The sequence below is a fragment of the Caenorhabditis elegans genome, chromosome II, assembly GCF_000002985.6.
Source record: "Caenorhabditis elegans chromosome II".
Taxonomy (NCBI): domain Eukaryota; kingdom Metazoa; phylum Nematoda; class Chromadorea; order Rhabditida; family Rhabditidae; genus Caenorhabditis; species Caenorhabditis elegans.
In genome coordinates, this window is record NC_003280.10 from 7,070,148 (window position 1) to 7,084,268 (window position 14,121).

The 14,121-nt window shown below is 39.9% G+C and overlaps 3 protein-coding genes and 3 pseudogenes across 9 annotated transcripts; 4 read left to right on the plus strand and 2 right to left on the minus strand.

Annotated features, from left to right (window-relative positions):
* Positions 1–35: 35 nt before the first annotated feature.
* On the minus strand, positions 36–2,268 carry kars-1 (Lysine--tRNA ligase). Of its 2 annotated transcripts, none has more exons than NM_063052.5 (4): positions 2,211–2,268; positions 1,445–2,026; positions 819–1,396; positions 36–770 (listed from the first exon to the last, which is right to left on the minus strand). In NM_063052.5, the coding sequence occupies exons 1-4, from the start codon at positions 2,240–2,242 to the stop codon at positions 244–246; spliced, it is 1,719 nt and encodes a 572-aa protein (NP_495453.1). In that variant the 5' UTR covers positions 2,243–2,268; the 3' UTR covers positions 36–243. The 2 variants fall into 2 exon arrangements, with proteins under 2 accessions (NP_495453.1, NP_495454.1); NM_063053.6 differs by having other exon boundaries at positions 42–770; positions 2,091–2,268.
* Positions 2,269–3,666: 1,398 nt separating this feature from the next.
* Positions 3,667–5,364, plus strand: kat-1 (Acetyl-CoA acetyltransferase homolog, mitochondrial). The gene is made up of 6 exons (NM_063054.8): positions 3,667–3,877; positions 3,980–4,243; positions 4,340–4,492; positions 4,543–4,678; positions 4,728–5,067; positions 5,142–5,364. Exons 1-6 carry the CDS (start codon positions 3,668–3,670, stop codon positions 5,260–5,262), a joined length of 1,224 nt encoding a protein of 407 aa, NP_495455.2. The 5' UTR covers position 3,667; the 3' UTR covers positions 5,263–5,364.
* Positions 5,365–5,466: 102 nt separating this feature from the next.
* T02G5.7 (Acetyl-CoA C-acetyltransferase) lies at positions 5,467–7,041 on the plus strand. Its single transcript, NM_063055.5, has 4 exons — positions 5,467–5,609; positions 5,659–6,206; positions 6,252–6,625; positions 6,797–7,041. The coding sequence occupies exons 1-4, from the start codon at positions 5,480–5,482 to the stop codon at positions 6,915–6,917; spliced, it is 1,173 nt and encodes a 390-aa protein (NP_495456.1). The 5' UTR covers positions 5,467–5,479; the 3' UTR covers positions 6,918–7,041.
* A 659-nt stretch (positions 7,042–7,700) lies between these two features.
* Positions 7,701–8,422, plus strand: msh-4 (annotated as a pseudogene). Of its 2 annotated transcripts, none has more exons than one of them (5): positions 7,701–7,742; positions 7,788–7,889; positions 8,002–8,191; positions 8,237–8,307; positions 8,357–8,422. In that variant, coding segments are annotated over exons 1-5 (471 nt in total). The 2 variants fall into 2 exon arrangements; another variant differs by having other exon boundaries at positions 8,002–8,176.
* Positions 8,423–8,617: 195 nt separating this feature from the next.
* Positions 8,618–11,571, minus strand: T02G5.11 (annotated as a pseudogene). Of its 2 annotated transcripts, none has more exons than one of them (3): positions 11,332–11,571; positions 11,237–11,285; positions 8,618–8,773 (listed from the first exon to the last, which is right to left on the minus strand). In that variant, coding segments are annotated over exons 1-3 (445 nt in total). The 2 variants fall into 2 exon arrangements; another variant differs by having other exon boundaries at positions 8,620–8,773; positions 11,158–11,285.
* A 383-nt stretch (positions 11,572–11,954) lies between these two features.
* On the plus strand, positions 11,955–13,936 carry T02G5.4 (annotated as a pseudogene). Its single transcript has 7 exons — positions 11,955–12,187; positions 12,425–12,635; positions 12,740–12,997; positions 13,047–13,198; positions 13,242–13,380; positions 13,430–13,769; positions 13,816–13,936. Coding segments are annotated over exons 1-7 (1,454 nt in total).
* The last annotated feature ends 185 nt before the right edge of the window (positions 13,937–14,121 follow it).

Genomic DNA, 14,121 nt, shown 5'->3' on the forward strand with positions numbered 1-14,121 from the left:
TCGAGACTAAATCGATCAAATCAGATTCAAGATTTCCACATATAATATCATTTATTGAATTACCGTTGGAAAACCATAAAATCGTCATAACAAGGGTTCATTCAAAAGAAACTGGGTTAACAAAAACGAGATAGGAGAGAAAAGCAATAGAGGGGTCTCGCCGATTAGCGAAATTTGTGATATAAATAATAACCAAACAAATAATGAAAACCAAAGCTGTAATTATGACATCTCCGTGAATAATTAAGCAAGTGTTGTTGGAGCATCGAAATCGGTCTTCTTCTCAGTACCATCTTCCGGTCGCATTGCTGGGAAAAGAAGGACTTCCTTGATGTTGTTGTTATCAGTAAGGATCATGGAGAGACGATCGATTCCCATTCCCCATCCTCCAGTTGGTGGAAGTCCGTATTCCAAAGCGTTGCAGAATGTTTCATCGATCATTTGAGCCTCATCATCTCCAGCATCCTTGTCCTTGGCTTGTTGTTCGAAGCGTTGACGTTGAGTAATAGGATCATTCAACTCAGTGTACGCGTTGGCGATTTCGCGAGTCACCGCAAACAACTCGAAGCGCTCGGTAAGTCCAGGGATGGAACGATGCCACTTGGCGAGTGGTGACATGATTTGTGGATGTCCGATGAGGAAGGTTGGCGAGATAAATGTGCTCTCGAGGTACTCTCCAACGAGTTTGTCAAGAAGGCGAGCCGTTGTACGTGGGGCAGAGCAATCCACATTGTTGTCACGGCACAGCTTGTCGAAAACTTCACGAGCTTCTGTAATGAAAAATCGTATCTTCGTTGTGAAATTTCGCTGAAACTAACCTTCCGTGTGCAAAGTAGATGGATCTGGGAGAGTAGCTCCGAGTTTCTCTGCGAGTCCATCGTACATATGAACTCTCTTGAATGGTGGTGTAAAGTCGACTTCATAAACCGGTTCGGTGTTTGGACCATTCGGATGGTATTCGATTTTGTAGGTTCCCTTGATAGACATGACCATGCTGCTGAGAAGATCTTCGGTGAGTTGAATGACGTCTTCATAATCAGCATATGCCATGTAGAATTCACAAGTGGTGAACTCAGGGTTGTGAGTCAAGTCGATTCCTTCGTTACGGAAAAGACGTCCAACTTCGTACACACGATCAATACCTCCGACAACGAGCATCTTATGGTATAACTCAGGAGCTACACGAAGGAAGAGGTTCATGTCCAAGTCGTTGTGGTGGGTAATGAATGGCTTAGCAGTGGCTCCTCCAGCGATTTGGTTCATGATTGGAGTCTCGACCTCAAGGAATCCCAAGTTGTCAAGGTACCGACGAAGGAAAGTAATGATTTTACTGCGAATAACAAAGTTATCCTTGACGCGGGGATTCAGAATAAGGTCCAAATAACGTTTACGGAATCTGAAAAAATTAATATAACCGATTGAATTAGAAACTCAAGTAGTATACCTCAATTCTTTGTCTTTAAGTCCGAAGTGAGAATGAGGAAGCATGTGGAGGCAAGGTGTGAGTTGTAAAATCTCGTTTGGAATCAAGGACAACTCTCCTGCCTTGGTACGTGTTGCGCGACCAGTGAATCCAACAATATCACCACGCTTGATACGATCGTGCAGTGTAACGAAGTCAACGTCTCCGGTGTGGAACTTGGCGTTTGCCATAATCTGGATATGAGTTCCTTCGCCGTGAATGTCGTAAAAGACAAGCTTCGATCCAGACTCTCTTTTCGAATGAATACGTCCAGCAACAGATACAATTTCTTCAACGACTTGTTCTTTCTCAAGTGGAGTGTACTTAGTAATGAAATCCGTCAATGAAATTGTAACGTTGAACTTGTGTGGGAATGGATTATCACCAGCAGCTCTACGGGCCTCAATCATCCTAACTCTCATGTTGAAATACTCTTGGGGGTCAGAAGGATCCGCCTCTCGCACAACTTTTGGAGCATCAGCGACGGCAACATTCAGCTTAGCAGCATCCTTCTCCAGACGTTCTTGTTCCTTCTTGGCTTGCTTGGCGAGCCTCTTCTGCTCACTGAAAGAAACATTATTGATCAATGGTGCTGGTTGTCACAAAATCTGAGGACACGTCGACTAACCGAGTGTTTTGGCTCAGAAAAACTGACGTCCCGAAAAATGAAGACGACCTACGTCGCAAGAATGAAACAGCCGATCGGCTCAACATCGAATGAGACACGATCATCATTTTTCTCACTTACTTCTTACTCAATTTGGCCTCTGGCTCGCTCATTGCCCTGTGACAGTGCTTGAAAGTGGCTGAAAAATAATAATCAATTAATTTAAGAAAAATTGCATGGAATTATGGAAATAAAGCAGAAAACGGAACAATTCAACTCATGTTTTTAGAAAATCCTAAAACTAAAGCGAAATATCTCAGTCTGAAGATTAGGGAAATTAAGACACACTTGACGCATTTTTATTGTTGTCTCAGATAAGTTTGTATCGGAATTATGGACAAAAAGCGAAAAATCTAAATGAAAATGAGCTGAAAACATCTCAAAATGCATTTTAAAATGCTCAATTCCTCCCAAATTTTGTAGCGTTCGGACATTGGCTTTAGAGCGCGTTTGTATTTAATGAGGAAACGGAAAACGGAGGAAAGAAATTTAGAGATTCGATGGTAGTTTTTGGAAGGCTATCTTTATTATTTAACTCAAAAAGTTATTCAAAGCTTTAAAATAATATTTTCAATATTTTAAGCAAAGTTTTTATTAACGCATTCAATGGATAAAACGCGCATGAATGAAGCAGCATTTCTACGGAATACATTTCTCCAGTGTCGGTAGTGTCTCCAATTTAGAACTTTCCAAAGTTCATTCAACCATAAGCTAGTAATTTAATTTTTGTTTTGTTTTATTTATAAAGCACAAAGCTTATCAGAGTTGCGTTTTCTTGTTTAATCTGATGGAAAGTGTTGCAATATTTGTTGTGAAATCATTTGTTTTAGTTAAAAAAATATCAGTAAGAAAACTGATTATTCGAAATGGAGCATTTTAAAATTGTTAGGCGAATATTGAATTGTTGATTAAAATATATATCAAACTTTTAAAAATCGCGTTTGATGTTCATAATTTTTAGGCTGTAAATCTAATTTATGATTATCTCCCCTATTGTAGCACTTTAGGTGTTAGAAAATGGCAGTTCAGAGACAGTTCAACGTTTTTGCATCGAAATGTTGTGTAATGATAGTTTATATTGTCATCATCATTTGATCTTAGATATATGAACATTGCTCTCACTCTCTTTCTTTACTGTCTCCAGTGTGATGTCACAGAAGAACAGTTGACTTTCAATTGCACGTGGGAACTCTTGAAAAGCAAGTGCAACTCCTGTATGAAAGAATCAAGGAGCTCCTAGGAGTATCGAAACCGCCAAAGTTCACAGCTACACGTAACTAATCTCAATTCTTTTATGAGAACGACAAAACCTTATTAGCACTACTTTTGACTAGAAAATCTATATCTCTCTTTCCTTCTTTTTTTTTACAGAAAGTGCAATTTCGCTCCACCGCCGTACTAGCTTTTCTATTTAACCATCATAATCTTTCCTTTCTTCTGTTCTGTCTCTCATTCATCTCGATCCGAACGAATTTCTTCATTCTCTTATCTTATTTTCAAAAACAAGTTGTGTCGAGTCAATTCTTTTTTTTTTCAGAATGTTGTCATCGTCTGGACACGCAATTCGCCGCGGAATCACCACATCTGCTGCACTATCAAACAAACATGCTTTCATCGTCGGAGCCGCCCGTACACCTATTGGATCATTTCGTTCTTCTCTCTCTTCGGTAACTGCTCCAGAGCTCGCCTCGGTTGCCATCAAAGCAGCATTGGAGCGTGGAGCAGTGAAGCCGAGTTCAATTCAGGAGGCGAGTGTGTTCTTTGTTTGCATTTTTCTATACTAGTAATATCTGAAATTCTATATCACTTCCAAAAACTACCGATTTAATCTTAAAATGCCTCAATTTCAGGTGTTCCTTGGTCAAGTCTGTCAAGCAAATGCTGGTCAAGCTCCCGCTCGTCAAGCAGCTCTTGGAGCCGGACTCGATCTTTCGGTTGCTGTTACCACCGTCAATAAAGTGTGCTCTTCTGGGCTGAAAGCAATCATTCTTGCTGCCCAGCAAATTCAAACCGGTCATCAAGATTTTGCCATTGGCGGAGGAATGGAGAGCATGTCACAAGTACCATTTTATGTTCAAAGAGGAGAGATCCCATATGGTGGATTTCAAGTGATTGTGAGTTTAATTTATTTTTCTAAAAAATATTAAATTGTCTAAAAATAGTCTTTAAACTTCTTTAAAAGAAATCAATGCTCACATTTTCTTATTCAGGATGGAATCGTCAAAGACGGACTGACCGATGCTTATGATAAAGTTCACATGGGAAACTGCGGAGAGAAGACTTCAAAAGAAATGGGAATTACACGTAAAGACCAAGACGAATATGCTATCAACAGCTACAAAAAGTCAGCTAAAGCATGGGAGGTTTGTCAACTGATTGCTCTTTGTGCGTTTTATGATTCCATGTTGTTTAGAATGGAAATATCGGACCAGAAGTGGTGCCAGTGAACGTCAAATCAAAGAAGGGAGTCACGATTGTTGATAAAGATGAAGAGTTCACAAAAGTCAATTTCGACAAGTTCACCTCGCTGAGAACTGTTTTCCAGAAAGGTTTGTACTATTCTTATCGTGAAAATTGAAATCAACATAATATATTAAGACGGAACTATCACTGCTGCTAATGCTTCAACATTGAACGACGGTGCAGCTGCTGTCATTGTTGCCTCACAGGAAGCAGTTTCCGAGCAAAGCTTAAAGCCTCTGGCCCGAATTTTGGCTTATGGAGATGCCGCCACGCACCCACTCGATTTCGCTGTAGCACCAACTTTGATGTTCCCAAAAATTCTTGAAAGAGCAGGAGTGAAGCAATCAGATGTTGCTCAATGGGAAGTTAATGAAGCCTTCTCATGTGTTCCCCTTGCTTTCATCAAAAAACTAGGAGTCGATCCATCCCTTGTGAACCCACATGGAGGAGCTGTTTCAATTGGTCACCCCATCGGGTATGTTGCCATATCAGTTGACCGTTCTTTCCGCATTCTTATCGTAAATTTGTTATCGATTATTTTTCTTTCAGAATGTCCGGAGCCCGCCTCATCACTCATCTTGTGCACACACTCAAAAGTGGCCAAATCGGAGTTGCTGCCATTTGCAATGGAGGTGGTGGCTCAAGTGGAATGGTTATCCAGAAATTATAGATTTATAATTTAACTTTTTTCGTTTAAAGTTTGTTACCTTTTTTCACGATTAGCTTGTATTTATGTATTTTTCGCTCATATCGAAACTCCGGTAAATAGATTCATTTATTATTTTGATTATCTACTTCTCTTTCATTGGTTTCAAACCAATTTCAGTTATCTTTTTTTATTCGTATGCGATTTTTCTAATAATCCAAAGTTCAGACAGTCTATCGCAATGTCGGATAAAAAAGTTTTCATTCTGAGTGGAGCTCGCACTCCCATCGGAGCTTACCGAGGATCTTTCGCTAACTTTGGCGCAGTTGAGCTCGGAACGGTCGCTGCAAAGGCAGCAATTGAACGATCAGGTTAAATTACTGATAATGAAATTTTGAAACAAATATTAAATATTTTTAGGAGTTGCTCCGGAGAAAATCGAAGAAGTAATTGGTGGATGCGTACTTCCGGCCGGTCTAGGACAAAATGTGACCCGACAGATCTCTTTGTCGGCTGGTCTTCCAGTAACAACGCAAGCTGTTACGGTGAACAAGGTTTGCTCTTCTTCGATGAAAGCCTTGGTGACAGCAGCTGTGGAAATCAAAGCAGGATATTATGACACTATTCTTGTTGTTGGAACTGAAAATATGAGTCAAGTTCCATTTTACGTGCCGAGAGGAGAAATTCCATTTGGAGGAATCCAGATGACAGATGGAATCTCGAAGGATGGACTTGAAGATATTAAAGAGAAAGGTCCAATGGGATTATGTGCTGAGAAGACTGTAAAAGATTATGGAATTACTAGAGAAGAACAAGATGCATATGCTATTGAAAGTTATAAAAAAGCTTCAAATGCATGGAGTTCTGAAAAGTTTTCGGAAGAAGTGGTACCAGTTAGTGTTAAGACTTCGAGATCGGAAGTAGTGATCACTGAAGATGAGGAGTATAAGAAACTGATCGAGTCAAAGGTATGCAGAAAGAAAATGTTTATCAAAAATATTAAACTTATTTAGGTTTCCTCTTTGAAACCAGTCTTCGTTCGTGACGGCACTGGAACCATCACACCGGCCAATGCATCTTCGCTTAATGATGGAGCTGTCGCAACTGTCGTTGTCGGAGAGAATGCTCTTCCACAAGGAGCTCATCCACTTGCTGAACTCGTGGCATTTGCTGAAGCTGGAAGAGCTCCCATTGATTTCACCGTGGCACCAGTGGACGCCGTTCGTCTTCTTCTCAAAAAAAGCGGGCTCCAAGTTTCAGACATTGCATTGTGGGAGCTCAACGAAGCATTTGCCGTCACTGTTCTTGCTTTCATCAAAGAACTTAATATTGAGCCAAGTGTTGTTAATGTAAAAGGAGGTGCAGTAGCGATTGGGCATCCACTTGGGTAAGTTTTTTTGTTGATTCAAACTTCAGTGAGCGTTTTCGGAAAAATTAGAATGTGTACAGAGAAAATTCTGATAGCAAAAAAACATTCTAAAACACAAAAACAAAACATACAAATTTTAAAGTAAACTTTAAGTCCGAACAAACCTATATTAATTTTAATAATTTTCAGAATGTCTGGTCTCCGAATCGTCAACTCCCTTGCATATTCTTTAGCTCCAGGACAGCTCGGTGTAGCTGCAATTTGCAACGGAGGAGGAGAAGCCACAGCAGTGCTCATCAAAAAACTGTAATATGAACCTCTTGCCTAAATGTTTTCTGGTCTTCTATTCATCATTCCTTGATTCACTTTTACAACAAATTTCGATTACGTATTTATAAATAGTTAAGGTTCTTGTCACATAAATGTTTATTCTCAAATGGTGCATACGTGTTATTGATTGGGAAATGAATTAAGGTTAATATGTACATTATCAGGAATGGTTTTGAGCCATCTCAAAAGAGATATACTGGAAAAATCGGAAAAGCATTTTTCTTTTGAGATATATCATTCATTCACGTCTTCAAGGCAAAACATATAAGGGGAGATCGTATACAAATAATCACAGGGAAGAATTGGTGGATGATAAAATGATCCCATAAACCATTATTAGTTTGAGAGATCAAGTTGGGGGAATGAGAATATTAAGGGGGGAAGAATTTAACCGGGAAGCAAACATAGAGCGATTTAATTTTTCCGGGATTTGCTTTGCTAGGCGGTTCCAGGTGGCGAGGTTGGCTCTGAGGAATCCTTTGTTTGTTTCGCCAACAGATCTGAGCATGTAGGGGTATCTTGGAGTTACAGCTTTCTTCACCGACGATGACACATTTGGGTAGTGGAAGTTTCCAGTTATGATGTTGTGGTAGGTGCGAAGGATCTGCAAGACCCGCCTATATTGCACTGACTTCAAATTGGCTTGGGCCAAACGATCCTCGTATGAAGAATACTTTATGTTGCAGCGTTGGAAGACGAGCCTGGTGAAGAAATGAGATGAATCAATAAAGGCTATGAACGGGTAACTCAATAAAGTATCTTCCTGGACTGGGATGATTCCGAGAAAACAATCACAAACGATACGGTAATGAATAGGAATCCATTGATTTCATTTTATCTGTAATTTCAGTGTCTGACAAGAGATCGTCGTTTCGGAATTATTACAGGCCCAAATATGGCTGGAAAGTCAACATATCTGAAACAAGCTGCCCAACTAGCAATCATGGCATAGGTAGGATGCTTCATTCCAGCAAACTATGCTTCGTTGCCAAGTAACCTAAAAGTTTTGATTTGCTATTTTCTATCGTCGAATTAATTTCAGTTTTTAATCGTATCTTCTCCAGAATGGGTCATAACGACGAGTTGATCAGAAATAAGTCTGCATTTGCATCTGAAATGTCAGATGCAGCTGCAATCGTACAGTATGCCGATAAAAACTCACTTGTAGTTCTTGATGAGCTAGCACGAAGCACATCGACTGAAGAAGGAATCGCCATCACCTATGCGATTTGTGAGAAGGTTCTAAAGTTACATGTGCTTGTAAAAACAAAAAAACGAATTGTAAATTTTTATTTTCAGAGCTATACCTTCCTGGCTACACATTTTCTCGATATTGCAGCTCTCGCCAACTATTCAAATGCAATTGACAAGTGATTCTACAACTCTACAACTATTTCTTTCGAAACTTCTTTCTTTCAGTTACCACTTTCTTCCACAAATTGATGACAATTCGACGAAAAAGCACAAGTTGTTACGTGGATAATATAGAGACCATTATACGGTATGAATAATTCATTATTAGCAGAAAAAGTAAATGATAGACCGTAGAAAAGTGTGAGATGGGAAATTTGGAATCAATAAAGGCTATGAACGGGTAACTCAATAAACTATCTGTTTGTGAAAGCTTGTAGAAAATAAACGAGTTGGACCCGATATAAAAAAGTATTGAGAAATTGGATCTTCTAGAAAGAATCTTCGGATGATGCGTAGATCTTCTGAATTAATGAGGAATGCTTGTAAAATTGATAACGACTGCGCTGGAATCGGCGGTTTTCGAAATCTCGGCTGAAATCCTCATTGAAGGACAACTGGCTCGACGGCTTCATTGGGCAGTACCTGAAATGCTCACGTTAGAAATATATTGAATATACAGTGTGGGAAAGTTCTATAGGACCCCCCCTAATTTGAAGGTTTGAGGAACTTCCGAAAATTTTTTCGAAAAACTGCTAATGCCGTTCGTTTTTAAATTGAAAAAAACCTATATAAATTTTTTTCCAGAAGTTTATCTCAAAAACTGAGGTCGCGCTGGAAAAAACGTCAAAATCCAGTGTGAAACTTCTATAGGACCCCCCGTTTTTTTTCACGATTTTTACTAAAATCAACAGATTTTGGAATTTTTGACAAAGCTCAAATCAAGTTTGAGTTAGAAATGAGTTCATATAAGCAGTTTTGACTTTAAAAAATTAATACGAAATGTTCTCGTGGGATCTCCAGACTGGTTCTGATTCTTCCGATCTTTGATGTTCAAGTCTGTTTCAAGCTTCCTGGTGCTCTCGGTAATGCCAAAACTTGATAAACTCTCTTTAACAAGTTCCTACTAAAATTCCTAGCACGCACTTTAGATGTTTCGACTGTGTAGTCAAGCTGATTTGGCAAAATATGCAGCAGGAAACAATGGAAGGCTTATCAGGAATCAAATCGTTTTTCTTTGATTACAAGGTTCCATGGGACCAATATTTCAAGTTAAATTGTCCCTCACAGATGTTATTTACTATTTTTTGCGTGAATTATTAAATGTGGAATTGTGGCATGTGTTGTGGCACACATATAGAGGCTGGAAAGCTTACTTCGAAAGCAGTCTAACTTGCAATGCCTCGAGGATCTGCCCTTTCGGACACTGAACGCGCTCAGCTGGATGTTATGAAATTGCTCAATGTGTCCCTGCATGAAATGAGTAGGAAAATTTCCCGTTCTCGACACTGTATTCGCGAGTATCTGAAGGATCCGGTGAGCTACGGTACATCTAAAAGAGCTCCTCGTCGCAAAGCTCTCTCCGTGCGTGACGAACGAAATGTGATTCGTGCTGCCTCCAACTCCTGTAAGACGGCAAGAGATATTCGCAATGAGCTTCAATTGTCTGCTTCAAAAAGGACCATCCTCAATGTCATCAAACGATCTGGTGTAATCGTTCGTCAGAAACTTCGCCCTGCTCCGTTACTCTCTGCAGACCATAAACTCAAGCGATTGGAATTTGCTAAGAACAATATGGGAACGAATTGGAGTAAAGTGAGAATTTAAAAAAGCAAGAGTGAATAATTAGGATCATTGTTTTAGGTTGTCTTCTCCGATGAAAAGAAATTCAATCTCGATGGGCCTGACGGTTGCCGCTACTATTGGCGCGATTTGCGCAAGGAACCAATGGTTTTTTCGAGACGTAATTTTGGAGGAGGAACGGTGATGGTTTGGGGAGCGTTCACGGAGAAGAAGAAGCTTGAGATACAGTTCGTCAGTAGCAAGATGAACAGCACTGACTATCAGAACGTCTTGGAACTGGAGCTCTCCAAATATCTTCGTCACTACTCCAGAAAAGACTTTAGATTTCAGCAGGATAATGCGACAATCCATGTGAGCAACTCAACCCGCGACTATTTCAAGCTCAAGAAGATCAACCTTCTTGATTGGCCAGCTCGAAGTCCTGATCTCAATCCAATCGAAAATTTGTGGGGGATTCTTGTCCGTATCGTGTATGCTCAGAACAAGACTTACCCAACAGTTGCATCGTTGAAGCAAGGAATTCTCGACGCTTGGAAGTCTATTCCGGACAACCAGCTGAAAAGTTTGGTCAGATCAATGGAGGACAGACTGTTTGAGATCATCCGCACACAAGGAAACCCGATTAACTATTGATCCTTTCTTGATTTTAGTATATGAATGTTCTGTTGTTGATCAAAAATAACTGCAACTTGTTAATACGCTGTTTCTGACTGGTTTCTTGGGGATGGCGTAAAAATGTTTATGGTGTGTGTGCTAGGAATTTTAGTAGGAACTTGTTAAAGAGAGTTTATCAAGTTTTGGCATTACCGAGAGCACCAGGAAGCTTGAAACAGACTTGAACATCAAAGATCGGAAGAATCAGAACCAGTCTGGAGATCCCACGAGAACATTTCGTATTAATTTTTTAAAGTCAAAACTGCTTATCTGAACTCATTTCTAACTCAAACTTGATTTGAGCTTTGTCAAAAATTCCAAAATCTGTTGATTTTAGTAAAAATCGTGAAAAAAAACGGGGGGTCCTATAGAAGTTTCACACTGGATTTTGACGTTTTTTCCAGCGCGACCTCAGTTTTTGAGATAAACTTCTGGAAAAAAATGTATATAGGTTTTTTTCAATTTAAAAACGAATGGCATTAGCAGTTTTTCAAAAAAATTTTCGGAAGTTCCTCAAACCTTCAAATTAGGGGGGGTCCTATAGAACTTTCCCACACTGTATTTCAACTCACGTCTCGGTGTGATTCATTTCACCGCGAGCTCCACAAATTTTACATGGAGCCAATGAGCTGAGCTTGTCGCATTTCTTACGTGTATGCGTTTCCCATCGCATATATCCAACGGAACGACAGTATCCACACTGGAAAAATATAGATTTTATATTATTGAAATACCAGCAAACTTACTCCATATTCACGCCTTTTGAACAATGATGGCACTTCGGGCTCGGAGCGAGTTTCTCTTGGATTCCTCGCGAGCTCTTCAGCAGATTCAATCGCAAACGATCCACTGCGAGGCTTGCTGTCATTCAACCAATCATTGAACTTCCCGTACAAATTGAAATCCGAAGCGACAACTGAATCGAAAAATCCGGAATTATTCGTTGACAGGAATGTCGGAAGTCGACGATATTCGGCAGGTGGCGGCTAAATAATATTTTGATTTTTATTAATTCGTAGAAGAAAAACTGTAGCAGAAACGAATTGTCACGTTGCATGGAAAAGTGAATATTTGCTACGCGTGTGTAGAGAGAGTTGAAAATTACAAAACTGCATTCATAATTTCCATTAATTATTAAAAAGAACGTTCGAACGCCACGTTTTGAGTCGTGTCGCAATCGTCTCGCAGCATGCTACCGTGAACCAATTCGCTGCGCGTCGGCTAGGTAGTAGATGATACGGAGCGAGGAGTTCAAAATGTTTCAGTTTTATTTTCAATGGTTTTAAGCCTTTTTCCTCGCTTTTTGAAATTTCCCTGATATAAAATTTATAGAACTCCCTTATAGTTTTTTTTAAAGGATAATAGTCAAATGCTTCGCAAAACCAGTGGGTCAAACATTCGACGTACTAAGCTCGAGGCTTCAGCGGAAATTGTTGCCATAGACAATAAAGTCGATGAGGCGAAAACGACAAAGGATCTTGATGACGTTCTCGAACGTATTCAGGCTCTAGTCCAGAGCGTCATCGATGCTCCAAAATTGCTAGAGTCAACTGGCTACGTAAATTCTTTGAGGGAGATTATGAGCAGATATTTCAAAGCCAAGTAAGTTGAACTCCATAATAAAACTAATTTGTTTCAAATATATAAATATTTTGAAAATTTACGATTCATATAAGTAAGCAAATTAAACATATTAAGCGAGAACAAATAAACATCAGCCTCTTTAAATTATATTTTTTACGTATCAATTCAATTTCAAAGACAAAACTAGGTTGTTTCAAAAGTCTCCAATGTCAACTCCTCCTGTAAATTCGTCTTCTATCTCCAATCTTTTTTCAGAATGTTGTCATTGGATGGACACGCAATTGGCCGCGGAATCACCACATCTGCTGCACTATCAAACAAAGATGCTTTCATTGTCGGAGCCGCCCGTACACCTATTGGATCATTTCGTTCTTCTCTCTCTTCGGTAACTGCTCCAGAACTCGCCTCGGTTGCCATCAAAGCAGCATTGGAGCGTGGAGCAGTGAAGCCGAGTTCAATTCAGGAGGCGAATGTGTTCTTTGTTTGCATTTTTCTATACTAGTAATATCTGAAATTGTCTATCACTTCCAAAAACTTTACCGATTCAATCTTAAAATGCCTCAATTTCAGGTGTTCCTTGGTCAAGTCTGCCATGCAAATGCTGGCCAAGCTTCCGCTCGTCAAGCAGCTCTTGGAGCCGGACTCGATCTTTCGGTTGCTGTTACCACCGTCAATAAAGGATGGTCATCAGGAATGAAGGCAATCATTCTTGCTGCCCAGCAAATTCAAACCGGTCACCAAGATCTGGCCATTGGCGGAGGAATGGAGAGCATGTCACAAGTACCATTTTTCCTTGCTCGAGTCGAACAGTCGTCTAACAAATATCAGGTAGTGAGGTATACTTCATAATGCTTCAAAAATGTGTTGTTTTTTACAGGAGCAAACTGTCCAAGACGGAATTTCCGATTTCTTCGACAAACAAGAACTGTGCATCAATGGCGAAAGAACTGTGAAGAATTATGGCATATCTCGAAATGCCAAAACAAATTCTCAATTGAAAGTTGTGAAAAGACAATTGAAGCATGGAGGGTTTGTCTACAGGTTGTTCTTCGTATAATAAGATATTTTTTAGAACGGCAACATTGGTCCAGAAGTGGTGGCAGTGAACGTAAAATCGAAGAAAGGGGTGGAAGCCGTCAAACAAGATGACATTACGAAGATCAAGAAGATCAAGGAAGGCTCAGTGTATTCAAGCATTCCAATTTTTCCAGGTCTGTTCAGTTTTTATCTTCAATATTTAAATTAACTTGAACATTTCAGGCGGAACAATTTCGGATAAACACATTGCCGCGTTCACAGACGGAGCAGCTGCTGTCATTCTTGCCTCGCAGGAAGCAGTTTCCGAGCAAAACTTGAAGCCATTGGCCAGAATTTTGGCGTACGGAGATGCCGCCACGCACCAACTCGATTTCGCTGTAGCGCCGACTTTGCTGTTCCCAAATCTTCTTCAATCAGCAGGAGTCGAGCAATCAGATGTTGCTCAATGGGAAGTTAATGAAGCCTTCTCATGTGTTCCCCTTGCTTTCATCAAAAAACTAGGAGTCGATCCATCACTTGTGAACCCACATGGAGGAGCTGTTTCAATTGGTCACCCCATCGGGTAATCGGTGTTATCATAATGTTTTTATCAATTATTTTTCTTTCAGAATGTCCGGAGCCAGCCTCATCACTCATCTTGTGCACACACTCGAAAGTGGCCAAATCGGAGTTGCTGCCCTTTGTGACGGAGACGGTGGCTCAAGTGGAATGGTTATCCAGAAATTATAGATTTATAATTTAATTTTTTTGTTTGTTACTTTTTTTCACGATTAGCTTGCACTTATGTATTTTTCGCTCATTTATTTTGTTTTGTTTCTCAATCTGTGAACGTATAGTTCAGTTCTCTTGTTTACTATCCCTCTATTATTACTATCGCATTTCCCATCTGTCTTTGTGTAATAGAGGTCACCCAT

What these genes read in the sequence shown, in the direction of transcription:
- kat-1 (NM_063054.8), top strand. Translation starts at nt 3,668, where the DNA reads ATGTTGTCATCGTCTGGACACGCAATTCGCCGCGGAATCACCACATCT. An exon ending in GAGAACTGTTTTCCAGAAAG is followed by an intron (nt 4,679 to 4,727) that starts GTTTGTACTATT and finishes TAATATATTAAG; the next exon opens with ACGGAACTATCACTGCTGCT. An exon ending in TCAATTGGTCACCCCATCGG is followed by an intron (nt 5,068 to 5,141) that starts GTATGTTGCCAT and finishes TTTTTCTTTCAG; the next exon opens with AATGTCCGGAGCCCGCCTCA.
- T02G5.7 (NM_063055.5), top strand. Translation starts at nt 5,480, where the DNA reads ATGTCGGATAAAAAAGTTTTCATTCTGAGTGGAGCTCGCACTCCCATC. An exon ending in GGCAGCAATTGAACGATCAG is followed by an intron (nt 5,610 to 5,658) that starts GTTAAATTACTG and finishes AAATATTTTTAG; the next exon opens with GAGTTGCTCCGGAGAAAATC. An exon ending in GCGATTGGGCATCCACTTGG is followed by an intron (nt 6,626 to 6,796) that starts GTAAGTTTTTTT and finishes AATAATTTTCAG; the next exon opens with AATGTCTGGTCTCCGAATCG.
- kars-1 (NM_063053.6), bottom strand. Translation starts at nt 2,194, where the DNA reads ATGATCGTGTCTCATTCGATGTTGAGCCGATCGGCTGTTTCATTCTTG. An exon ending in TTTCTGAGCCAAAACACTCG is followed by an intron (nt 2,027 to 2,090) that starts GTTAGTCGACGT and finishes TGTTTCTTTCAG; the next exon opens with TGAGCAGAAGAGGCTCGCCA. An exon ending in CTTAAAGACAAAGAATTGAG is followed by an intron (nt 1,397 to 1,444) that starts GTATACTACTTG and finishes TAATTTTTTCAG; the next exon opens with ATTCCGTAAACGTTATTTGG.